Genomic DNA, 25,774 nt, shown 5'->3' on the forward strand with positions numbered 1-25,774 from the left:
CTCTCTAAGGGCGCTGCCAGTTCTGGGAGTCTAAAGCACAACCACTCCTTAATTGTTCATAGCTCAGTTCTGTCTCCCCAGGTCTCCCCAAAAGCTTCTCTTCCAACAGAAGCTGACCTGAGGACAGAGAGAGACAAACATCTCCCAGAGAGAAAACAGTGGCGCTCAGCTCCTGGTCATCGATACTTACAACTTTGGGCTTCGTCTTGGTTGGTGACTGAAGAGGGGACGTCACTTTCCTCAGTTGGGGTGGATGAGGTCGGTACGGCACATAGGTTTGCAACTGGGGGAAGAGTCGAACCTCCAGAGGGGTCCGCACAGGGCTGGTGGGAGGGCTGGGCTGTGGGGGCGGCTTGCTCTCAGAAGTCAAGAGTGAAGGCACAGGCGGGTGAGGAAACAAAGGCACCGTTTTTCTCTCTAAGGGGCATGGAGGGAAATTGGAGCACAAGGGGAGTGACTTATGCCATAAAAAGCTGACCTCCCCAAGGGCCAGCCTATATATGTGGGTGCTAGCCTCCAACCCCCCGTGCCCCCAGAAAGATGGCCCACTCACCTGGATTTTTGACCGACTCCACCAGAATTCTAAAGTTCTCTTTATTTGCACTCAGGCCTGCAATGACATCTTCAATCGTCCAGAGATCCTTCTGTATCTGCGATTTCTCCTGAAAAAGAGAAGGTGATGGTTCATTTCCTTCTTAGCACCTCACCGAAGTTTCTCACTAGGACTTACGCTGTCATTTCAGACATAGTCCCTCACCCTGGGGGGCAGCATCCCTTTTGGAAACTCCACCAGGGCTAGACTCACGCCTGCCTCAGAGCTTCATAGGGAAGCATACATATGGAAGACGCCCAAAATCCAGGGGAGAAATTCAGAGGAGACTTCACTGATTCCTGTTGCCTAGTTCCCCCTAATTTAGAAATAGACTGCCTTAAATACTGTACACTTGCACTTATGAAATATCTAGAGTAATCAAAGTCAGAGACAGAAGAGTGGTTACCAGAGGCTGGGGTGGAGAGGGGAACGAGGAGTGTTGTTTAACGGGTACAGAGCTCCAGTTTTGCAAGATGAAGAGAGTCTGCAGATTGGCTGCACAGTGTGAATGTACTTAATACTATTCACCTGTCCATTAAAAACGGCTAAGGTAATAAACTTTACATTATGCATATTTTATCACAATTAAAAAAAAATAGATTGCTTTAAGCAACCATGGCAGAAGGGAAGAGAAGGCATAGACTAGAGGTTACACTATCCCCAGAATATAAAGAGCATCTTTGAAAAGACAAAGCTGAATCCTGAGATTTGAGGTTCATTTAAGAGCACAATGAGCCGTGAATATTTGGCAATAAAAAGAAATGAAGTATTGATACGTGTTACAACATGGATCAACCTTGAAAATGTTTATGCCACGTGAAAGAAGCTAGACACAAAGGCCACATTTTATATGATTTCACTTACACAAAACGTCCAGAACAGATAAATCCATGGAGACACAAAGTAGAAGAGCAGTTCTCTAGAGCAGGACTGGGGAGTTGAGGGTGTGGACAAGGGGTGACTCTTAACAGAGAGAGGGTTTCTTTTCAGGGATGATGAAAATGTTATAAAACTGATTGTGGTGATAGTTGCACAACTCTGAAAATTCTAAAAACCACTGAATTGTAGACTTTAAAAAGGTGAATTTTGTGGTATGTGAATAATGTGATAAAACGGTTATTTTTTTAAAAGTACAATGGGAAAAGAGGCAGGCTACACGACCATATGCACACTCTGACAAGTCACAAACAGAAGCAGACGGGGATCGGTCCTAGAAAGACGTGAGCAGGTTTTATCGTGATTAAGGGACTCTGGGCATTTTACTGAGTATAGTTGACACACAATGTTACATTAGTTTCAGGTGTACAACAGTGATTCAATGTCTCTATACCTTACACTGCACTCACCACAAGAGTAGCTACCATCCGTCACAATACAACGCTATTACAATATTATTATATTCCCTATGCTGTGCCTTTTATTCCCACAATTTATTCATTCCATAACTGGAAGCCTGTACCTCCCACTCCCCTTCACCTGTTTCGTGCGTCACCCCAACCCCCTTCCCTCTGGCCACCATCAGTTTGTTCTCTGTGCTTACAGGTCTGATTCTGCCTTTTTTGTTTAGTCTTTTGTTTTTTAGATTCCACATGACTGAAATAATATTTCTCTTTCTCAGTCTGACTTATTTCACTTGGCATAATACCCTCTAGGTCCATCCATGTTGCTGCAAACAGCACGAGCTCATCTTTTTTTATAACTGCATAACATTCCATTGTGTGTATGTGTATAACACATCTTCTTTAGACAGCTATCTAGCAATGGACATTTAGGCTGCTTCCATATCCTGGCTCTTGTAAATAACGCTGCAATTAACATAGGGGTGCATATATCTTTTCAAATTAGTGTTTTCATTTCCTTTGCCTAAATACTCGGTAGAGGAATTGTTGGATCATATGGTATTTCTAATTTTTTGAGAACCCTCCACGCTGTTTTCCAGAGTGGCTGCACCAATTTACACTCCCACCAACAGCACATGAGGGTCCTCCTTCTCCACCTCCTCACCAACATTTATTCCTTGTCTGTTTTATTTTAGCCATTCTGACAGGTATGAGGTGATCTTATTGTAGTTTTGATTTGCACTGCCCTAATGGTAAGTGATGTTGACCATCTTTTCATGTGTCTGTTGGCCATCTGTATGTCTTCTTTGGAAAAATGCCTACTAGGGTCCTCTACCCATTTTTAAATGATTTTAATGATTTTTGTTTTGTTTTGGGTTTTTTTGGTGTTGACTTGTGTAAGGCCTTTACATATTTTGTATATTAACCTGGGGGCACCTTTTAATAGAGTTGTTTATACATCAAATATTCTTTTAATTTTTAAATTGCTGTGGGAGAAGGTAGCCTTGGTCACTGCCCACGGACATAAAAACAAAGGCTTCAAACCCCATCTCCTCTCAAGGCACCCAGCCACCCCTGAGTGGAAGAATTCTCGCATGTGAGATACTTAGGACTTGCCTGATTCTTCAAGTAGACTTTGTGCCCTTGGTATACCCCTGGGTATACAGTCCTGGGTACCCAGCAGGTTCTCAGCACATGGACGGTGAGTGAAAAAAGGACCAATCACATAAAATTCCCTGATCCAATGCTGTTCAACAGCTGTGACAACAGATGTCTGAAGCCTCCCTCCTAAGGAAGCTCACATTCTCGTACTGGCTCCACCCTTCCAGCACCAACGCACATCCTCAGGGCTAATAAATAAGGAATGGGCTTGCTGCTCCGCTCCACACCAAAGCACGAGTGTCCTAAGACAGACATGGTATCGAACCATGAACATGGCAGAGTGTGTGAGTGTGTGTGTGTGTGTGTGTGTGTGTGTGTAAGCTAACAGGATTATCTCAGGAACGGAGGTCCCCAAGCAGAGTGCTGGGAACAAGTAAAGGAGGAGTGTCACATTAAAATCAACTCTCTCCCCTCTCCTCTGGCAGTCTACCTGGTATACTTTGACCTGTCAGTTCACAGTCCTGCCCCCATTTAGCCTTTCTGTCACCCTCACACGTAAGAGAAGAGCAAGGACAAGCAAAAGCCAGAGAACCTCTAAGGTTCTCCAAGGACGATGGAATTTCAGAACTTAATGACAAGGTGAAGGAAGCTTTTGGGGAGCAGGGGGTGGTGCTTCATCCCTGGATCCTCACACCATGCTGGGCAGAAAGGCTCCTATGTACTGCGTTCAGCGAACACCTGAACTTATTGTCCAGAAGCAGGGACACAGGCAGCCTCATCTATCACTGGCTCTCACAGTAGTTACCTCGATCTTCTTTTATCCTCTGGCCTCCCTGTGCAGGTAGTCATGGGGATCTTTATAAATGCAGACAGTCATCTTTACTGAAAAGCCCGTGAATTTTCTCACAGCCAAACCTGGCTAAAGGGAGGCAAGTCTCCAAGCCCCGTTCCTGAGAATGTGTATATTGGGCTGCACGCATGTCTCCACTGACCATGATTTATTTAGGACTCTAACAGCTTGCCTGGCCTAGAATTACACCAAACAAGTTAGCACAAAGCCTGTTCAAAGAAGGGCTCTGTGAGCCTCCCAGATCATTGTGGCACTCAGGGAAAGCATGGGCAACGCCACCAGGCTAGGTGGCAGTCAAGCTGCAGGGGCTAGGCTTCAAACTAGCCTATCTCTTCGTAACTTACTTACGTGGTTAAGTTCTTCAGGGAGTCCGGGACGAGACTTGTACATGGCACGCATTTGTTTTCCAGAGCAGAAAAAGGGATTCTGGGACTGCACTATGTTAAGTCACCATGAAATAAGGCATGGTAGAAACACAAATGGCCAATGACCATATAAAAAGATGTTTAACCTACTAGTAATTAAACAAACGCAAATTGAAACAAGATGTCCTTTTTCAGCCAGCAGACTGGCAAAAACTAAGAAGACTGATTACGTCAAGTGCTGGAGAGGATGTGGCTAAACAGGTTCAGCACCCTCATTCACTGCAGAGGGGAGGGCAGATGAGTGCAGCCCTTTAGAGGGTGACTGGCCGGCATCTGCCAACACTGAAGATGTACATTCATTTCAACCTAGCAAGCCCACCCTAGAAGCCCATCATAGATAAACACTCATAAATGAGCTTGAAAGGGCAGTTAGATGTCCACTGTGGTACCATCTATAAAAGCAAAACACTGCAAATAACTTAAATGCCCACCAGAAAAGAATGGCTGAAGTATGGAATATTGAGACTACGAAATACTATGCAGAAGCTAAGAACTAATTTCTTTTACTCTACGCAGCCTTCTGAGATTATGGAAATCTTCTATAATCTGTGTTCAGTACAGCAGCCACTAGACACATGTGGCTACTGAGCACTTGAAATGATTCTAGTGTGACTGAGGAATATATTTTTAATCTTCGTTAATTTCAATTAATTTATGTTTACATTTAAATAGCTACTGTATCAGGCAACATAAACTTGGGGGTATCTTTCCTGGAAAGATTTCCACAACATGAAGTTATGACAAAAAAGTGAGTTACCAAATAATGTGTAAGTATGATTCCTCTTTAAGTAAACGCAACTCCCACCCCCAAATAAAGTATATGATTCTATGGATGGGCATATGTTTGCAAATGCACAGTAAATGGTATGGAAGGCGACACTGCACAGGGATGGCACGGATTACATACAGGGAAGGTGATGGGACTGGGTCAGAAAGGGAAGTGGGGCAGAGGAGCTTTTATTTCAGTTTTTGCTTTTGCTTCTTATTGTTTGGCCTGTTTGGAGAGATGCATTCATGTGTTATTTTTATAATTATAGAAACACAAGGAATGAAAAGCTAAAAAAGAAAATCACTGTTAAAATTAATTAAAGAAGATCCAAGAAGATAAGCATGACGGGATAGAACGGTTTAAGGAACTAGTAACTAAAAATAATCATTTGAAGGACATGGTCAACAATATTCACCTCGTATTTTCAAGCCACTATGCCAAGTGCTGGGGTACCAAATAAGAATAGGAAAATGCTAGTTTGGAGACAGGGAAATTATAGGCGGGAAAAAAAAGCAGCAGCAGGAGACAGACAACTTCTGGGGGACCTAGCAGGCCAGCCCTGAGCCACAGGCAAGAGTCTTTTCCACATGGGCTTAGACCAGGCTTTCTGGGAATCAGCTCCCAACGGTGAGTGGGGGGACAGCAGGCTTTTCGCAGGCCACACACCTCCTGAATTCCTTCACTCTCTGGGCAGGTGACATCCATGAAATCACTTGAAGGAAGAGCCTGGGCTAGAACTAGTTCATAGATTAGCAAGCTTCGCACCAAAATTGGCCTAGCATGGTGCCTCAGGCACAAGAAGTCTCCATTAATGCTTGCTGATTTCAAACACATCGAATTTATGTCAGGACCCTGACAGAGGAGCTATGGTAGAGCTGAAGCAGGGTTCAAAAGCAGATTATTTTCCATTTTTAAAAAACTTGAGGGTGGGGCAGAAGCCTGATCGGGCACCACAATGGGGAAACACTGGGCAGCTGGAGGACCCAACTGCGGAGAACAAAAACCACACAGGGCCTTTCTTCTCTCACCTTTGGGGGCAGAAGCAGCCATCAGTGGAATGGCCTGCTTTGTAAGGGCAGAGGATCCAGGGCTCTAAGCTTAGCTGCCTTTCCTGAGTGGGGCAGTGGCCATGGTGATGGGTATCTCCCAGCCTGGCCCTAGAAACGCCAGTGACCGCCTGCAGACTGGAGGCACCGAGATGCACCTGGATTCACATTACCTCCTCAGGTGAAGGACTGATAACATCCAACTTCAGGAATCGGAGGGAGAGAGGGAAGGAAGGAAGGAGGCGGGGCTTCCTGCTGCTAAGTGAGCAGCGCCAAGCTGGGGCCGAGAATCCAGGGCACAAAGATCATTCTCGAGTCTCTGTAAGGTTCTCAGGTTTGGTATTTCCTTCCTCTCAGGGCTATTTCCCCAAGTGATCAGTAGTAAGACCCTTACAAAAACACCAAGAACTTGTCTTCGACAGGAGAGAGGTAGGGGGCGCTGAGGTGAGTTTTCTCCTCACAGCCTGGCAGGGGGAAGGGATCTCCGAGGGAAAGCTTGGGCGGCAGGCAAGCTGAGACCGAGCGGAAGGAGAAAAGGCCCCTGGATAGGGCCCACAGCCCCACAGGTGAAGGCTCTCAGAAGGAACAGAGCTCAGAAGGGATGAAGAGCCCTCGGGTCACCTGGAAAAAAAACGCTCTTCTGTGTTGCTCCTGCAGGGTCTGCTTCAGCTGCTCCACATCACTCTCCAGCTTCAGGTATTCGTTCCAGGCATTCTCCATCTCCTGTTGGCCAAGGAAATGCTCCTAAGTCTTAGTTATCCCCTGTCCCCCAGACGGCCCCATGAGCACCTGTGCTCTTGACCACTCCTGACCCAGCCAGTAGGGAAGGGGAGCCCAGCAGGTCTCAGGCAGGCCTGGGAGGAGAGAGACAGGGCTTGTCTTCCCATTCCTGCTCTCACCCTGGCCACCTGAACTGTCCCCTCTCCCACCATTGGAGATGCTTTGGTCCCCAGCCCCGGCAGAAAGGGCCTGCACCACATCGGATGGACAAATAAAAAAGCAGAAACTCTGATGTCTTGGAATTAACCGCACACAGATCAGGGGAAGAGCCTGCTCTGAGAAATCTGGTCCCTTGGGTGTCACTGTAGCCATACAGCAGTCGCTGACGGAAAGCACCCTGAGGTACCAGCAGAGACAGACACGTTGCCCCCAGACAAGGTGAGCTACTATCAGGAGGCAGCCTGGAGAAGTTCTGCTACTCCAAGACTCTCATCCCTGGCCACCAACTCAGCTACAGCTTGTGAGACAGGAGAAGCAGACCCCTGCCCAGCCCCCTGCCCAGCCCGTCTTGGGAGTGGGGGGTGGGGGCAGGGGAGTGTCTGCCACCCTCCACACCCTCTACACACAGTGGACTCTCTGGAGATCTCTGCCCGGATGTGGACGAGGTCCTCCTGCAGCAACTTCTGCTGCTGAGCAATCTTCTCCAGGTGCTGGGGCTGGTCCCGGTACTGCTCCATCTGTCTGTGCAACACCTCCAGCACAGACTCCAGCTGGTCCTACACCGGGCAAGGGCCAAAGAACAATGGGATAGCAGGACAGCCCCTGCAGGCCTCCCCATCCCATGCCAGGAACTAAACAAACCTGCTGGATCTAACTGAGGCTGAAGGGCCCACTGCCCAGCTGGGGCCTCTGATTCCAGCTCTAACTCTGCCCACTGGTGGCCTCCTAACATCTCTGTGCCTCAGTTTTCTCATCTATGAAGTGGGCATAAGGTCATCCACTTTTTTTTTTTTTTTAAAGATTTTATTTATTTATTTATTTGACAGAGAGAGACAGCTAGCGAGAGAGGGAACACAAGCAGGGGGAGTGGGAGAGGAAGAAGCAGGCTCCCAGCGGAGGAGCCCAATGTGGGACTCGATCCCAGAACTCTGGGATCACGCCCCAAGCCAAAGGCAGACGCTTAACGACTGTGCCACCCAGGCGCCCCAAGGTCATCCACTCTTTATGAGATAAACTATAAGGATACATCAAAGAGTAGATGAAAAGTTCTCTTAAGTTTTCTTGGGGAAAAGGGCATGTTATGAATCTCCAGCATCACAAATACCTTATTAAAATTCAAAAAAGAAAAAAAAATCACATTAAGTATCCAAGAAACCAAACATGGGCAGCCCCTGGCCGGTTCCTCCCCTCCCATCCGGACTTGCTTCCACCGTAGCCCAGATTCTAGGAGGAAAAGAGCTTTAAGAAATTACAGCCTCTGTCCTGTTACAGTTGTGGCCACTTTCTCCAAGGCAGCCCCCTTCCATGGAGTTCAGGGACTTGGGGTCATCACATATAAGCCAACGGAGCCCTCCTCTCCCAGGCTGACCTCACGAGGCCTCTAAGGATAGGCAGGCCAGAGCAGAACTAAGGTGGAGGAGGGGTAGGTGGCACTTGGGATAAGCAGGCAGAAGTCTCCCCATAAGATTTCCTCCAGGTTTAGGCAGAAATGCCCCTGGAAGCGGACACATTATTCTGAATCAACTAATACCTGTTCTGGATAAAGGAATACCTAGGACATGAGAGTGCAATCTATGTCTGAGGAAAGACAGCATGACTAAACCCCCTCCACTCAGCCAGAGATTATGCAAAACTGAGGCATACTTTGTTCTCCTTGAGGGCTCGGATCTTGTCTTCCAAGTCCTGGAGGATCCTGTCTTGTTCACAGAAGATGCTCAGTTTGACCTGTGAGCAAGAACAAGTTGGAGAGGGCCTGGGATGATGAGAAAAGGACACGACCTTGAAGTGTGATCAGAAAGCTTTCGGCTATGGAACCATCCAAGCCCTGCCTGAAGCTGCCCGCCTCAGGTCTGGGGGCAGCAGGCAGCCAGGGGGTCAAGCCTGTCAGCCTGCTCACTCACGTCAATGTCACTCTCCGCGATCTTCACCGGCTTCAGACTTCGGTCCTTGACAAGGTCCCGGCCCGTCATCTGGGAGATGAACAATTTAAAAGAGATTAACCACAAGGTTCAGGATTGGATCTCGAGAAGGAGAGTTAGCCCCATGATGGACGAGTGTGGAAGTCTTGGTGGGTAGGGTCATGGCATGAAATGGGCAAAAACTCAGGCGAGACCTGATTTTTATGCCCGCTTCATTTTAGGGAAAAGCCAAAACCTTTTTGTAATCCAAGAAGCACTTGTAAATTTCTCAAATTTAAATAAAAAGTAGATATTCAAGTTATGGTATCATTGACTATGGAAGCTTCAATTTGCCCAGAATGAGTTCAGTATGAATCCTGGAAGATTTAAAAGACAGAGTTTTGCTACTCAAGTTATAGAAGTCTATGACCCCCAGCCCAGGGCAGTGAGGTGGACCAGGAGGAACCAGTGAGGCCCTGGGGCATCGCCAAGCCTTAGTTTAAGGAAGCCTCTGAGCTGCTTACCTCCCCAGGAGCAAGGTCAGCCTTTCTCACCCTATACCATTTGGGAAGAGAATCAGGTCAGGGGATGAAGGAACCTGGATAATTCCTGGCTGGGGTTTTCAATTGATCCCTGAATAACTGAGGCAGGTCATATCTGTATAAGTCACAAGTTACCCTGTCCTCTCAAGAAAGGAAACCAAAAAACAGCAGACAAAAATCACCCAAACTTATGCGTCAGCGGGCATTCACAACATTGTCCATCCTTCCCCTGACCCCATGTGGGCACCACACTGGCATCTCCCACTGATCCCTACAAAGCTAAACCGAACTCTTTAGCCCATGTTTTCTCTTCCCCTAATCTCCTACTTGCCAAAAGCTGTGTCGGGTGAGGGGTCGGGGGACTTTTCCACAGATACACCCCCACGGCCAAGCCATGGTCAGAGAGAGCAAGGTCGAGTGTGCCCCATGCAATGAAGGCCATCTTGCTGAATTCCACTTTACAGATATGACAGGGAAAGAGAGTGTGGAACCCCTCTCTTCCATGAGATAGATGGTGTGTATACTATGCTGAGGGTCCCAGTGTCGATGGACGGACAGCCACTGGAGAGATGGCTCTCACTTTCTCCCTACCCCATCTGAGAGGTCCAGTAAGTTGTGTGAATACGAAGCAGAAATATATTGGCAAACATTCCCCTCAGAACTCAAGCCATTCATGTGCCCAACTGTCCTGCACTCCTTCTCCCTATCATCATCAGCAAACGCAAAGGTCAAGGGACAATACCCTCTCCATGCCTTGGGCTGAGGACAGAGTCTAGCTGCAGACCCACCCTCAACCCATTCCCGTGCTCCCTTTGGTCACACAGCAGAGGGCAGGGACCACCGTCTTACTTATCTTGGTAAAAGTCAGCCCTGAACATAAAGCCTGGCATGCTGGAAGGCACAGGGAAAATGCTTATTGCATCGGATATAGGTCAAAGGGAAACACATGTGGGTCAGAATTCCTGGAAAAAGTAGAACTCCAGCCAAATTCTGCTCTTCAGACTGGCAGACTATGTGTACATACATGCACACACACAGTCACAGGACACACGGACTACTGCCACAATCCACAAGCAAACTGCTGGCTCCTGCAAAGACAGAGGGGTGGGAAAGGTGGGGAGAGGAAGCAGACGGAGATGGGGGGGTGGAATTAATCCTGTGAACCTCGAACAGCTGACCTCCCAGGCAGGACTTGGGCCTTTAAACTCAGGGGAACCCAGCAGGTAAAGGTAAGGAGGTCACTCTGTGTCACAGTCCTTCATCAAAGCAGAGGGCAATGAGCTTGTCTACTCTCCAAGGGGCTGACCCTTGGCTCATTTCCTCGGAAGAAATCATTTTCAAATTGAGATACGCTGTGGAGATTTTTTCCTCCCACCAAAACTCTTTCCTTGATTTCACTGGAGCTTTTAACAGATGATATCTTTTTGATACGAAAATAGCAAGGCAGAGAATCTAATTGAGCAATGCCTCATTTACCCAACACCATCAGGAAAGGAATGACGGGTTCTACACAAAAAGGGCATTTTGAGAAAGCTGAACCTTTTAAACTTTTTGACGGAAAGGTTTCTAAAAGTAAGTCCTACGCTGCCTTCATAGAACTGAATATAAATTCAACCTTTCAGGGATGAATCAGAGTCATTATAAAAATCAGTAATATGGGATTTCTTAGAAGTTAATGTTTTAGGACTATTTGCCCCTTGATTAAATGCTCTTAAATTTCTGTGCTTTCACTTCCGTTATAGATTGACATATAATGTTTCTTTTCCATCTCAGAATTTAAGTACACCTTCTTTTCTAAGAAGTAACTCTCTCTTGTTCCCGTTTAAGGTGCTACGAGTTAGGAATTCAAATGGCTGAGTCTGTTAGGACTGGAGACTCAACAGAGGTGACAGAAGCTGCTTTTCCCTAACTCCCTCCCTCCCTCCAAGGGGTCTGGTGCCCTTCAGGGGAGGTCCTCCCATACTTCGTGTCTCCCAGTCTATGGGCCTTAGTACATCAGATGATATGCTCTGCTCCCCTCCATCGACAGTAACCTGACTAGGGGTGACTGTGGGGACTGGGACACATTTTCTCTGTGTCCTTAAAGTCCAGCCAGGGCCCAGCATATTGAGGATATTTGGGAAGTGTGTGCTTAATGACCCTGTGAATGTAACAAAATAGAGAGAGGTGGCTCTACTCCTATGGAATAAAGGGACAGGCTTGAGAGCACGAGCTTCATGAAAGTGTTTACACAGCTCAGAGGCCCTTGAAACTTCTGAATTTAGCTTTGTTCCAGAGAGGCTATACAAAGTATCCACAAGGAGTTTATTACATCTAATTTTCCTTTTAAAATTGTGCTTTGTGATAGCAATGTTTAAGGTCCATTTAAAATGTCAACTATGGGTCTCCAGCATCTCTGTCCCCAGAAAAAGTGAAAGTCAGCGGGCATTCATCCCTTTGAAATCAGAGTCTGTGCACCAGAAGAGAACTGAAGGCCACCAGGCATTTTACCTCACCCTCCACACATCCCAACCACACCTTTTCTCGGGGCTTGGGATGACTGCACACAGCATCTGCTTCCCAACCTGCAGCCTCCCTGGGAAAGCTATAAAAGCCGGCCCCATTTCAGGCGCTGCTCCTGCATCATCAAAGCGGGGATCCTGGGGGGGGGGGGGGGAGTCCTGCTCTAGACTGTTTTCAAATATCAATGCCCTGCCCTGAAGAAAAGCCACCCTAATCCCAGAGCCATGGTGGAATCTCAGGATACCCCAGCTCCTCCAAGGTGACCAGGAACTGCTGTTCCTTCCCAAGGAACTCACACTTGACTACACAGACCACACTGGTGTCAGGCGAGGTCAGTCCTCACCATGGAGGCAGATGAGAGAGAATGGGAACACAACACAAGCTGGTGGCAAGCCAGGCAAGGCCCCCACCCCCCACCCCCGTGGCAGCACAAAACATGGAGTCACAGAACACCGCGGATGAGAGGCTCAGCCTGGTGCACCAGCCAAAATGCTGAAGGGAGTTTCAATAGGAGAAAAAAATAAACCAAAATGACTTGCAGGAAGCCTGGGGGCGGTCAGGAGAGCCCCTGGTTAAGCAAGTGATGAGGTCGGCACTGAGCCAGAAGCAATGGAATGGCCCCGCTTGGAGACACAGATCAGATCATCTTACGCTTCTCCTGGGCCGACAGCCCCGTGCTGACTTCTTCAGCACTTTGTAAAGCACGTTGATCAAAGGTTCATTATTTTTTATCTGTTCCAGACAAAAAGGCAAATACAACAAAACGTAACAGGTGAGACATCAAAAGACACTTGAAGGAGCCAGAATTTGGGGAACTGGCCAGGGGAAACCTTAAGGGGGATGTATGTGTGCAATTCAAATGATCGCCTCTCAGCCTGGTTGTGCTGCTTCCCAGCTGCTGGCCTTTCCCTTCCTTGCCCTCAGCGATAACATGGAAGACAAGACGTTCTGCCCGAAGGATCTTCGTGCAGGCTCATTTATGTGAGAGGGCCAATGTCAGGGCCCATTTCCTTCCAGTTCATCCTGCAGAAGGCAAGAGGAAACTCGGCTTCTTCCTTTGTCCTCCTGCACCTGACGTTGTGAGATACTGAAACCCTGGAATGGCACTAGGCACTGGTCTCGTCCCTGCACCATATTTTTCACCCTCGGTCCACCAGACCCTCGCCTCCACACTTCTGTTCATCTAAATAAAGATGTCTTACCGAGCGATCCCAAATCAGCTCCTTTGAGGGAACACTGTCCCTACCTGCTAAAACAGTGCATCTCAGCCCTGGCTGAACACTGGCATCTCCCAGGTGGTTGAGGGAAAATAACTGGTGCCTGAGTCCCACTCCAAGAGACGTGGACGTAAATCAGCTTGGGGTGGAGCTGGGGCAGCCAGATCCTTAACAGCCCCCCTGGAGGATACTGATGTGCAGCCAAGACCCGGGAACCACTACTACTGTAAAAGTGATTCTCAGACTTGTGCGCACCGCAGAATCTCCTGGACGGCTTGTTAACACAGCTGACCCTTGAGAACAAGCGTTTAAATCGTGAGGGCCCACTTACATGTGATTTTTTTTTCAATACATGCAGTACAGTCCTATAAATTTTCTCTTCTCTGTGACTTTATCATTTTCTTTTCTCTAGCTTACTCTATTATAAGAATACAATCTATAATACATGTAACATACACAATATGTGTTAATTGATCGTTTAGTTATTGGTAAAGCTTCCTGTCAACAACAGGCTATTAAGAGTTAAGTTTTGGGGGATCGAGTTACACCTGGATTTGCAACTGTGCGAGAAGTTGGTGCCCTTAACCTACACACTGTTCAAGGGTCAACCGTAAACAGATTTGCTGGGCCGCACATTCACAGGTTCTCACTGAGCAGATCTGGGGTGGGACCCGCAATTTTGCATTTTTAACAAATTCCCAGGTATTGCTGATGCTGTTGGTCTGGGATCACACTTTGAGAACCACTGCTTTGAAACAATGTTTCTCAACCCTGGCCATACATTAGAAACACCTAGAGAGGTTTTTTTGTTGTTGTTGTTGTTTTTTAAGATTTACTTATTTGTTTGAGAGAGAGCATATGTGAATGGGAGTGAGGGGCAGAGGGAGAGGGAGAGGCTCTCAAGCAGATACAGTGCTGAGCACGCAGCCTAACACAGGGCTTGACCCCATGACTCGTGAGATCATGACCTATCTGAAACCAAGAGCCAGACGCTCAACCGAGTCACCCAGATACCCCTGTTGATTTGTTTTTAAAGAATAATACCTGAGTGTTACCAAGTAGATCAGAGTCTCTAAGGGGTAGGATCAAAGCACTGACACTCGTTTTACAAGCTCCCCTGGTTGTTCTAGTTATTGGCCAGGGTTAATAATCTCTGCTCCAGAACAACCGATCTCAAACTTCTTCGTGCTTGACCATGGACTCTGGGAAACAAACTGAGGGCTTCAGAGGGGAGGGGGGGTGGGGGAATGGGATAGGCTGGTGATGGGTATTAAGGAGGGCACGTATTGCATGGTGCACTGGGTGTTATACGCAAGTAATGAATCATGGAACTTTACATCAAAAACTAGGGATGTACTGTATGGTGACTAACATAATATAATAAAAAATATTATTTAAAAAAATAAATAAAAATTAAAAAACAAAAACATACACAAAAAAGCAGAATTCTGGGCACCATTTCCAGAGGTTCTAATTCAACAGAACCCCCCAAATCTGTACATTAAAAAACATCAAGCTCCCGGGTGATCTTGAAATAGGTGGTATCCCAGACTACAACTTAAGAAACTTTGCTCTGGAAGCTAACTTTGGAAACAGACCCTGAACAGAGTAGCCCTGATCTCAGGCTCAGTCAGGAAGAGGCTAGAGGCCAAGCGACCAGAGCCCCTGATGACAAAGCCCTCAATCAGGAACCACCGCCTCTGAGGGGTGGGCTGCAATCTGCTCTACCTACAAAGGCACCCCTTGAGCAGCAGCGGATACCCTCCCCTCCACATCCCCTTCCCAGCTGTGCTTCACAGATGCATAAAAGCAATCTAAGCTGTCAACAACAGCGGCCCCCACGCCTGCTTCTTCAGACCTAGCCAGCGTACACGGTTCTGAAGAGCAGAACTATGATGCCAGAAACACAATTCAGTGACTACAACTTTAGGGTGGGCAAAGGACATGGTACACGGAGGAAAGAAGGCAGGAGTAAAGTTAGACCCTGGGTTTAAATTCCAGACCTATCGCTGTGGAAGTGACCTCTCTTGATGCTTGGATTCTTGGTTAGGAAGGTGAGGATAATAATTCCTATTGCTCCAAGTGCAATAATGAACAACAAGCACCCAAACACCACCAGGGAGGAACAGATGCTTCATCAAGGAGGAGTCCTTTCCACCCTGGCACCAACAAGTAAAATGCCAGATAAGTAAACATTTTGCAAAAAGAACGTTAATACAGAGTGTCTTTTAAAAGACTGGAGTACACCTTTGTTTGAGCACTTGACACCACAACAGAAAGGCTCACTTTAGGGAGAAAAAGCTCCCACAACATGTGGGGAAGCAAACATCACCAACTGATTCTGGAAGCTGAGCATCAGCTGATGGGTGGTGGTCATGGTGAGGGGAGAGTTTGGATCCTTAAGTCTGTGGCCTTTGGAACAGGGACATGGGGGAGCCTAGGCCAACCAGGTAGGGATAGGGGGCTATTTTTCTCCAGCGAGGCTTCCCTCCTTCCTCTCCCCCCAAGAACCCAGAGGAACCTCTCACAAACCACTGTCATGGCGGGGCTGTGCCACCGCTATCACCACACCTAGGCTGGGCTTCAGGGCCCGTTCAACGGTGTCCACAGGGCCCTCATCTCAGGGACCCCAGCTGAGCTCTGCATCGTCTCATTTTGTTGAGCATGTCCTAATCTCAAGAGCTTACAGGCCTTAGGGTTTTCCTGACACAGTCACACGCATCCCCCCCCTTGCCCCGCAGTGCTCATCTAGCTTCACTAACCCAGAGATGGGAGGGTTCCCCAAAACCTGAGCAGGTCCTTTCAGAAACCCCTCTACTTGTAGCTGCTATCCACTTATCTTTTTTTTTTTTTAATTGAAGTACATTTGACACATGCTATCCATTTGTCTTCATTCCCCCTTGCAGCCACAGAAGACACGTGGTAACATTTCAGAGTTTTGTAGACTGTCTCTAGGGCTCCTGAATTACCCAGAACTCTCTCCACCATTCTGCAGTGCAGCAGACTTTCCTGTTTCTGCCCAGCATGCTTTCCCATTAGGGAACCCCTCCCCCCACTCCACAGGGAGTCTGGGTTGCAAGTGTCCACCCATGGGGATGCTGGGGAGGGAGAAAGTGAACTTGGGTTTACAGGTGGCCACCTTCACTGCCATGCGGACACAGCGCACACACCAGAACAGTGATGGCATGGCCTGAGCCCCGGGGATGTAGCCCTTGGCTAAAAGAACCAGTATATTCCCTCTTCGGCTTATTAGCAGGTTGATTTGGGTTTCAGACACCTGCAAACAAAAGCACCCTACCTAATACATCCTCAGCCATGGTTCTAGAAACCCTCAACACCTCTGCTTTGCTTCCAGCCCTTTCTTCATCTGAGTCCCGAAGTGAGACACCATCTGGGAGCCCTATACCCCAGCTGGGTTTGAGCAGAGCAGGTCCTGATGTGGATACTCTCTGCACCTTGAAGAGCGACCAAGGTGGTGCCAACCTTTCTGGCAGCCATGTCAGACAGACAACTCACACACAGCACAAACCCCAGCATCTCCCTGCTACCAGTGCAGCTCATTTGGGGGAAAGTTCTCTGAGAGGAGCTAGCAACTGGAATAACAAAAATAAGACTGGGGAAACTCTGGTATCAACATAACTGCTTTCCATGACAGTGACAACTTCCAGAGCGTCACTGGTTAATGTTCTGGGTGCAGACAGCTCCTAGCTAGTGAACACCCCGGGGATGCACCTTGCCTGTATCACATTAAACACACTTCCTGGGATAATGACCACAGTTCAGCTCCATCAAAAACTGAAATGCCTTTGGGTCCACAGTAGTGGAAGAAGCATTTTAAGAGAGGCTGGGAGGCAAGGTGACTCAAGTTTCAGAGTCAGAGCTATATCTAAATACCAACTCCTCAGTAACCGCTTATGTGGCCTTGGGAAAGTCATTTACTTCTCTGAGCCTTAGTCAGTGAATAAAAGATACCAACACCTTCCTTCCAGGGATACTGTGGGAGTTACATAATTTAACAGCAGTGAAACACAGTGACTGTCACATATTATACCCTCTATTGTTATACTAAGCTTCTGTTGGTAGTCAGGACACCCAAGGACTCCTGGCTCTGCTATCCTGTGCCTCAGTTTCTCTTTAAATCCCTTTTAACTCAAATTCTACGATCTTGAAATAAAACAGACCTGAACTGAATCTTCCCTCCAGGACCAGCTGTGAGTTTCTGCTCTCCCATACAAACAGGAATCAGAAGACAGAGATTTCCCTTTACTCCAGCTCAGCCTCTCTAAGCTCTCTCTTGCACCATGCACCATGCACCAAGCACTCTGAGGACTGTTTCAAGGTACACCCATGCTGCTGGGGAACCAAACCTCTCTTATCAGCCTAGGTACATCATGAATGCTCCATAAATACTTCTGACTGACTGCATGGCCCCAGGGCAGAGGTGAGAAGAACCGAGGGGTGGCATGGTGACTGGCTTATTGGGGAGCCCAGGGAATGGAGACAAGGCGGTAACACAGGGCAGGTGAAGGTGGATGTCTCCAGGTCAGGTGGGGGTGGTGGGCATGGTGGAAGGACCATGCCCAGGATCAGGGCACAGCAGGATGGGCTGGGCTGTACATTTTGCATCCTGAGGCATGACTACCATATTTACAATACTCACTCATGCTCTGTGTGATCTGCCTCTCCCATAAGCTAGAAAACGTCCTGGTTTTGAGAGAACCCTCCTTATTTTGCTCACGTCAGAAAGCCAAGTCTGACTCTTGTTCACTGCACCCCTCCTTCCTAAAGAATCAGGAATATGCACGGTCTGCCTCCTCCAGCCCTAGCCAAACCACCCTCCCCCTGGCTTTCCTTGGCTCCCACTGTTCCCTTCCCTTTAATGTCAACCAACTCAAACCCTCTGGCTCTTCAAGGCTCCAAACATATGCCACCTCCTTCAGAAGGCTTCCCAGCATTACAGCCCACGGTGACCTTCACTATCTCAACTCTGGGCATAGGCCAGACAGATCTTTGCAAGCTCATTATAAACAAGTCTGTGTTACTTTGGGAGATTTTCTTTTTCTAACCCAGACCATTTGGGAGTTTCTCAGGGCCAGAGAGTCTCGTTTTTTCTCTTACATGTCCCTTAGGCTTCTCCAGAGCTGGTTACACAGCAAGTGCTCATCAGATACGGAAGCTAACTAGTTGCTTCCTAATCAAAGGCTCTGATCTTGTCTCAGTGTGGGGAGGCCCCCCTCATCTGCTCCTGCAGGGCCTAAGGTTCATCCTCTTGCTTCTACAAGGCTGGATGTCAATCCCCACGTTAAAAATACCTCAAGCCAGGTACCCAGGGGAGCTGGAGGAGGCATGCCCCGTGGCAGTCGCCTGGGTGTCCTCCCACAGCCCCCCCCCCAACTCTCTCACACCCACAGTTAATTAAAGGTCACATTCCTTCAGTCAATTTCATGGTTTAGGCATCAGAAGTGCTTTTCACAGTGGGAGCTTTCAGAGAGCTGTGGTAAGGAGACAATAGCAGCTCTCTTTCACGCAGAATGCCTCTCACACTTCCCCGTCAGCTTTCTCTCGCGCTCTGTGCTCTGAAGGCTGATTTCGAACCTGAAGCTTTATTACCTACAGGGAGGCGTCCAGCGCTCCTCTCCTGAATGCGGATGGGAGACTAGCCATACGGGAGACCACAGTGGGCCTCAGAGCTGCAGAACTCCATGTGGAACATCCTTCCCCAGCAACAAAACCAAGATAGTCCACTAAAATGCTCGTGGATGAAAATGCACATCCGTGGCACCCTATGAACCAAACCCAACCCCACTGGCAGCTCTGAGGAAGGAACTACTTCCTATGTAGAAGCCTTTGCATCCTGACCAAGGATGGAAGAGATCAAGGTCTCATGCCCTCATCCCATAAGCCTGAAATCTTACAGCAGAAATCACAAAGAACTGAGCCCAGAGTTTGAGGCAGCAAGAAATAACTCTTCTGATTTACACAGGAGACGTCTTCATTTGGGATCCAGATTTGATAAGACCTGCACAGCCTTTGGCTTTGGGCTTGGCTCCAAGGAGGCTGACACGCTCAGAAAGGTGTTGTGTCCAAGGGAGGCAAGACGCCTGATGTCCCTCACCTTTAGGTCCAAGTACTCCAGGTCCTTCTTCAGCTGGAGGTAGGTATCGTCAGCCTTCAAATGAAGCACAGAGAGAAAAAAGCCAGTTACGAACACCAGGAGTTTCCAAAACTTGGGGCTTCATGTGTGAATCATGGACTTTGCACAGCTTTGGGGTAAAGGAACGACAGCAGACTGACACATCCAGGGCCAGCACAAATGTCTCAGCGCGGCTCAGAGCCTTCTCTCAGCATGCTGATCTTGCAGGTCACTGTGGGGAAAAGCCAAGCTAGTCCTGCCGTTGGCTGGGGGGACAGTTTGGTGCGGAGGAGGGAGACAGCACACATACCACCACAGGGCTAGGACAGCGGTGCAGCTGAGGCCAGTGGTGAGCTCCTGAGACAGAACTAGAGACATCTAGCTGGAAGAGGAGAGGCAACACCTGAGCTAGGGGCCCCTCAATCACCACTGCTCCAATCCCTGGCACCAAACCTTTGCACTAGCTCACCGCACATGCATGCAGCAAAATGACCCTTGGTGGCTAAATGCCCTAAAGGGACAGGGAGTTGATCTGGGGACCCAGGATGTTGATCTTGGGTCCTAGGATGATAAGCCCCAGCAGCTACTTTCAGCTCCCTTGGCTCAGCATGGGGCCATGTCTGGAGCTAGCTGAGGAAGTTTCAATGTCAGACCTATCTGCTTGCACTGTCTCTGACAATCTATTGACTTCTTCAGTGTAATTACCAGGAACAGTGAGAATAAGCAAAAGATTCTTTTCATTTTCTAGGACCCGTGTTTCCCATGTAATGGACCACAGAAGCTAACTGCTAGGCAGAGGGGCTGTAAAAGTTTAAGAAAAATGGCCCAGGTGCCACTTACTCACAACCAGCTAAGAGGTCTCCCGGCAAACCGAGGCAAGCCAGAGCTGGGGGAAAGGGCCCTGTTTACATCTCTGATGTCAAACAAGTAAACAATATGAGATGTTCGGGCTGTACTTTTAAGCATGAAAAGACCTGAAGGACCATTGACAGGGACACTGGAGACTTCCAAGATGTTATTTCTATCCCTAAACTGTCCACTTACCCATCCCTATTTCCCTAATCAGCCCAGTCCCGATACACTTTCAATAGCAGTAAGGAAGACTGAGCAGAGGAATGTTATTAAAAATCACCCCAATTCACAATTTAGGGGTTTTGCACGTGTTCCCTTACATTCATTTTTCCAAGTACATTTCCTGAGTCCCTCAGGGCTCACTAAAACAGGACAGTTAAAGAAGGTGACACTCCTGTCCACTTCCTCTCCTGTCCTCTGCCTACTTTTGTGCAGCCCAGAGGGACCAATCCTGTATGGACAGCTGCTCAAGATGCCTCAGAGAGCAATTCCCTGGCCACTCCTTGAGGAGCTTGCCTGCAGACCTCCATGTCCCAGAAGGTTTAGAACACTGCCAGATAGGACCTGAATTTTGGCTCCAGCCGGCATGCCACTGGCTGAGGGATCCCGGGCAAGTCGCTTCCCCTTCTGGATCCAGCACCTTGTCTGTGGTAATAACTCCTGTCTTGCCTAACCTCTCCCAGGTACAGGGAGGTTCTCTAAGATAAGGGATGTGCGGATGCTTTGTCCATCAGCAGGGCACTGTCCAGATGGGAGAGGGCACCCTGCCTTTCCCCTTGGGCTGACACCAATGAAACACACCTTTCTGCATCCCAAGGAGTGGCCACGGTGGCAACAAGGGTGACAGCCAGCACAGCCCTTCGGACATGACCACACACCAGCCTGGCAGTCACTACTCGCAGCCGGAGAAGCCACAGGTGAGGGCCCTCACGCCACATGCAAGCTCCTCCACAGCACCAGGGGTGTGGGCCCTGCCACCACTGCGCAGTGTCTGGCGGTAGTGACCAGAAGCAAACAGGCAGGGAGCGAGGGAACGAGCCAGACAGCAAATACAGACGAGAGCGTGGGCACAAGAAAACACGGGCCAGCACGTCACTTCACTGCCCCCCACCAGGGTGGCCCCGGCCCTGAGAGGGCCCACCAGCGCTGACCTGGCAGGCGGGAAAGGTCAGCTGGTGCTGCAGTAACTGGCCGACGGCGAGATTTCGCACGCTGGCCAACCTGGCCTGGTGCCGCCGTAAGCGGGTGAGAAGCAGCGAGAGCTCCTCCAGCTGCAGGTGTGTAGACACATCACGAGGAAATTAGCCACCGCAGGAGCACGACGCTATAATTACTCTTCACCCCGGTGCCGGGACAGCACTGATGTGACACCATTAAGTAATTATTGCATTAATTCTGTCATCAGGACAAATAAAGGCACTGGCAGAAAAGGGGCTGCAGGAAGCAGTTTGTTTTGTTTTCTTCAGGAAACGGCAGCCAACAGTGCAACCTCACCCCAACTCGGACTTTGAAGACAAAGGTAACTAACCAAAGCAAAGACCTGGACGAGAGAGGAGAGGAGCTAAGGGCAGAAAGGCACGTGGCTGGGAAAATGCTGCAGGCAAAATGCTGCCTGAAAGAGAAGAAAAGCCCCCATTCTCCTTCACGTCCCCCAAGCTCTTCCTCTGATCTGGGGAGGACCCCATGTCAGCTGGATGACACGGAGCAAGTCACTGGACTCCTCTGAGCCTCAGCTTCCCCGTCTCTAAAGTGGGGGCTGACAGCTGCCCTGCAGACTGCAGGTGACTGGCTCGGGGTGGCGGAACACCCGGCACTTTGCAGGCGGGATCACATTCATGGGGAGGGGAGATGAGGAGCGGCTTACCGATTTTCCATGGAGACTGGGAGCGCTGACCGTGTGGGTCATGTAGCCCATGGAGGGCATGGAGCGGCGGTCCACGTGAGAGGAGTTCTACAAGTGGGGAGACAGGAAGTCAGCTTGCGGGCCGGCCCTCTGCCCCTCTCTGCCGGGACGGGCTGCCACATGGCACTACCCCTCTTCATCTGTGAAATGGGGGGTCCACATCTTTCTTACCGGGTTACAACAACGGTAAACTGGGAAAGCTCCTTGGAGAGGTAAAGCTGAAGTCGGGTTATTATAAATTATTGAACCGACTGAACACAGGTATCTTTTCCTGCAGACTTCTAGTTGGATGATCCTTCATCTCTTAATGCCTCAGGGTTCCCATCTGTGCAATGGGCATGATAATAGCACCTACCTCATCGGGTTGTGGTAAGCATTAAAGCAAAGCCTTTAGCACTGCACCTGGCACCTACAAGTACCACAGGGGTGTCACCTCTCCTTATTCGAAATTGTTCTAATTTGTGTTCAAACCACATGAGGATCCTGGTGTCCTAATGCTGAACCCAGCTGCCCGGCAGCCCTCCGGAGTCTCACCTTGGTGGCGTGGCCCCGTGCCTTCCTGGGAGAGCTCCCCAGTGAGATGTCCACGCTCCTCCGCTGGTCTGGTGGCTTCACGGTGACCCTCTCTGCTGGTGTGTGTGGCCGCCGGGGTGGGAAGACCCTCGGGGGGCCCGGAGGAGGGATGTCGGAGGGAGACGGAGGCACTGAGATGGAGCGGGGCACCTCCAGCATGCTCCTGCTCCGGCCCTGGTCGGCGAACTCTGGGGAGCCGGCGCAGATGGGCGCCGTGGGGCTGCCGTGCCGGAACTGCTGGCGCTGCTGCCACTCATACAGCTGCCACACCGTGCCGTCCCGGTGCGCCCGGCGCTCCTCGCTCGACATCTTCAGGTGACTGGCTCGGTCCTGCGCGTACTTGTAGTCACTCGGCAGGTTGCGGGGAGGAGGCGAGGAGCCCCCTGAGGGATGTCGGGAGCTCTTAGGCAGAGTCTGGTAGTTTTCTGGGAAGGACAGTGACTGGCTAGGACCCTGGCGAGGAAGGGTCTGGTCCAGGGGCAGGCTGAGGAGAGAGGAGGAAGATGGGTAAGACGACCAGCACAGGGTCTGCCAGGCTTCTGGAAACACGGCTAAGTAAATCCACAGCGCCAGCCCCACAAGGGAGCCCTGGCAGAACCCCCAAAGAACAATCAAAGCAGACACCCAGGACCTCAGTCACTCCCTATGCGGAACACTCCAAAACCGTTGTTCTCCAACAACCTGGGAGTATCAACCCTACCAGGCAGCCCGACTGCCTCACTCCCATCGCTTCAAGTGCAAGGTGATGAAACCTGCCTCCTCCTCTCCCTCTCGCTGTCAGTCAGCTCTTCCAAACAGGTGTGTCTGTTTCTAGGAAATGCCCCGTAATTCCCCAGTCACTGAGACTTGCCCTCTGCTCGTATCCTCACACCAAAGGAAGTGGCTGGCACCAACTCTCTTCTTTTCCTACTACTCTAGTCCAGATACTGATTTAATCATCTTCCCCCAGATCACTCTGAGCCCTTCCTAACCAGTGTCCACACCGTACACATTCAACTGCTTGGATCCAATCACTCTCTTGCTCCAAAAATATCAATGACTCCCACTGCTTATGAAATAAAATTGACACCCTTCAGCCCAGAACACACCACTCTCTAGTGCCTGATCCCAACCCACCTTGCAGTCCTGCTGTTTTCTCACTGCTCTTCCAACAGGACTGGGCTGGGGCAAGCCAGGCATCTAGGGCCCAACAGTTAAAGAGGCACATCCGCTCAGGTGCACCCCTGCACTTGCCGGGGCCTAGGAATGAGAGCCTGACCCTAATCCCACCTAGCCTCCTCCACACCTGGGCAACTTCTCAGAGTGGGAAAATGCAGAGATAGCTTGACCTGGGTTTGAATGCTAGCTCTACCATCCACTGGCTGGATGACCCAAGGCAGCTTACGGGGCTGCGCTAAGCCTTAGCTTCCTCACCTGTAGCATAAGGACAGAATTATCTCCCTCATAAGGCTGTTCTGAACAGTAAATGAGACAAGAAAACGCAGGTCCACGCCTGATACACTGACGCAACTTCTCAATGGGTTCTCCCTTTCTGCCTCTCCCTATTCTCATAATATTGTTCTTCCCTCCCCCACCTGTATGGGCTCCCCTTGCCCTATTCACCCAAATCTCACTCATTTTCCACGACTCCTATGCTCCTTCCAGAGAGGACTTCTGCAGCCCTAAGGGCTCCCACTCTACTCTGACCTAGTTATTATGTTGTAGGAAACTTGTCCAAGGTCTTTTTATTGATGCAACCTTTTCATCCTTGCAAGACATCTCTTCCCCAGCCAAGCTGTAAATCCTCAGAGGGCAGGAACTATGTCACACTCTGCAGTACTGTCCACGGTCTGACAAAGTTCTGATGCATAGCCAGCCAGCCGTTGTTCTAAGCCAGTGCATCCACATATGGGCTTGGACGGGCAGCTTCAGCACCACCTAGGAGCTCGTTAGAAACGCAGATTACCAGGCCCCCCCCCCCAGACCTGCCAAATCGGAAACCCTGGGGGTAGAGCCGGGCCTCCTGTGTCCTAACAAGCCCTCCAGGTGGCCAAAGTTTGAGAAGTGCTAATTGTTCTTAAATTCACTTCATGTAATCACTTCCTTACTATGACCTCTGTGTCTTTTATGTCCTCACTCTCCTTACTATAACATGGGGATACGAAGAACCTAATAGATTGTTGTGGGGACTAGAAATAGTTGTCATTCAAAAACGGTAGCTTTCTTCTCTTTTTATTTTTATCTTGGCGATTATGGGAGGTAATTTTAAGATCTCTTCAGCCAGACTTGTCTATCCGGCTAGTGTGTCTGTTTGCCACTAGGTGGCAGGATTTGCTGCTGATTTCCCAAAATCAGAGTGGGAATGGGTCTCCGAGGAAGGGCAGTGGCTGAATCCTCAAACTGCAGTGTTGGCAGTGGCAGAAATCAGGCTGGGGGCCTCCCCTGGGGACTCCATATTCACCAACCATTGTCACTCTGGCTGAAGCAAAATTCAGACTATGCAAAGCATGTCCTAGCTCTGCTCCCAAACCCCTTTGGTCTGGTTCTGTAGGTGGCTCTCGGTGCCTGCCACCCTGACAGTCAGAGTCCCCCACAGAGTGGTGCCCCAAAGCCCTCAGCTCATCCTCTAGCCTGTGCCCTCTGCTTCCGCAGTGTCTGCCACACCTCCAAGCCCTCGCTGCTGGCCATTTAGGGGCAACCCCCAAAATCCCAGTGCAATGGTGAGCTCCAGAGGCCAAACCAAGACAACTAACCAATGGTGGAGTTGAGGGATGAGGCAATAAGTTTGCAAGAAGACGTAAAGGTCCCCCTGAAATAGGCAGGAGCACCCACAGCAGCTTTGCCCCTGAGAGCAGATCCATTTGCTGGCCCCCAAACCCATCCTTACCCCAAAAGAAAGATTCTGGTCTCTTGCCCTCATACCCTGCTCTGTGCCAAGGGGCCTCCCTGTTCCAAAAGGCACAAAACAGGATATTCTGATACAGCCACTACGAACTGGTCATATCAAAATGTAAAATCAATTTCTATACCCAATTACTTATGCAGTAGATATTCTTCACCCTGCCCTCCACATCAACAGTGCAAGACTTTCACTTTCTACTCTGTTCCTCATT

At 49.3% G+C, this 25,774-nt stretch overlaps 1 protein-coding gene across 2 annotated transcripts in view; it reads right to left on the reverse strand.

The window, feature by feature from the left end:
• PLEKHA7 (pleckstrin homology domain containing A7) overlaps positions 1–25,774 on the reverse strand; it is a 206,641-nt gene that overhangs the window by 16,284 nt on the left and 164,583 nt on the right. For both annotated transcript variants that reach the window (XM_040638858.1, XM_040638859.1), the window contains exons 11-19: positions 22,644–23,166; positions 22,071–22,157; positions 19,337–19,390; positions 8,964–9,032; positions 8,707–8,787; positions 7,470–7,619; positions 6,745–6,846; positions 554–662; positions 191–417 (exon numbers count right to left, since the gene is read on the reverse strand). In XM_040638858.1, coding sequence (XP_040494792.1) covers positions 191–417; positions 554–662; positions 6,745–6,846; positions 7,470–7,619; positions 8,707–8,787; positions 8,964–9,032; positions 19,337–19,390; positions 22,071–22,157; positions 22,644–23,166 — 1,402 coding nt within the window. The remainder of the gene's footprint in view (positions 1–190; positions 418–553; positions 663–6,744; positions 6,847–7,469; positions 7,620–8,706; positions 8,788–8,963; positions 9,033–19,336; positions 19,391–22,070; positions 22,158–22,643; positions 23,167–25,774) is intronic.

The sequence above is a fragment of the Ursus maritimus genome, unplaced genomic scaffold (genome assembly GCF_017311325.1).
Source record: "Ursus maritimus isolate PB19 unplaced genomic scaffold, ASM1731132v1 scaffold_23, whole genome shotgun sequence".
In the NCBI taxonomy this organism is placed as follows: Eukaryota; Metazoa; Chordata; class Mammalia; order Carnivora; family Ursidae; genus Ursus; species Ursus maritimus.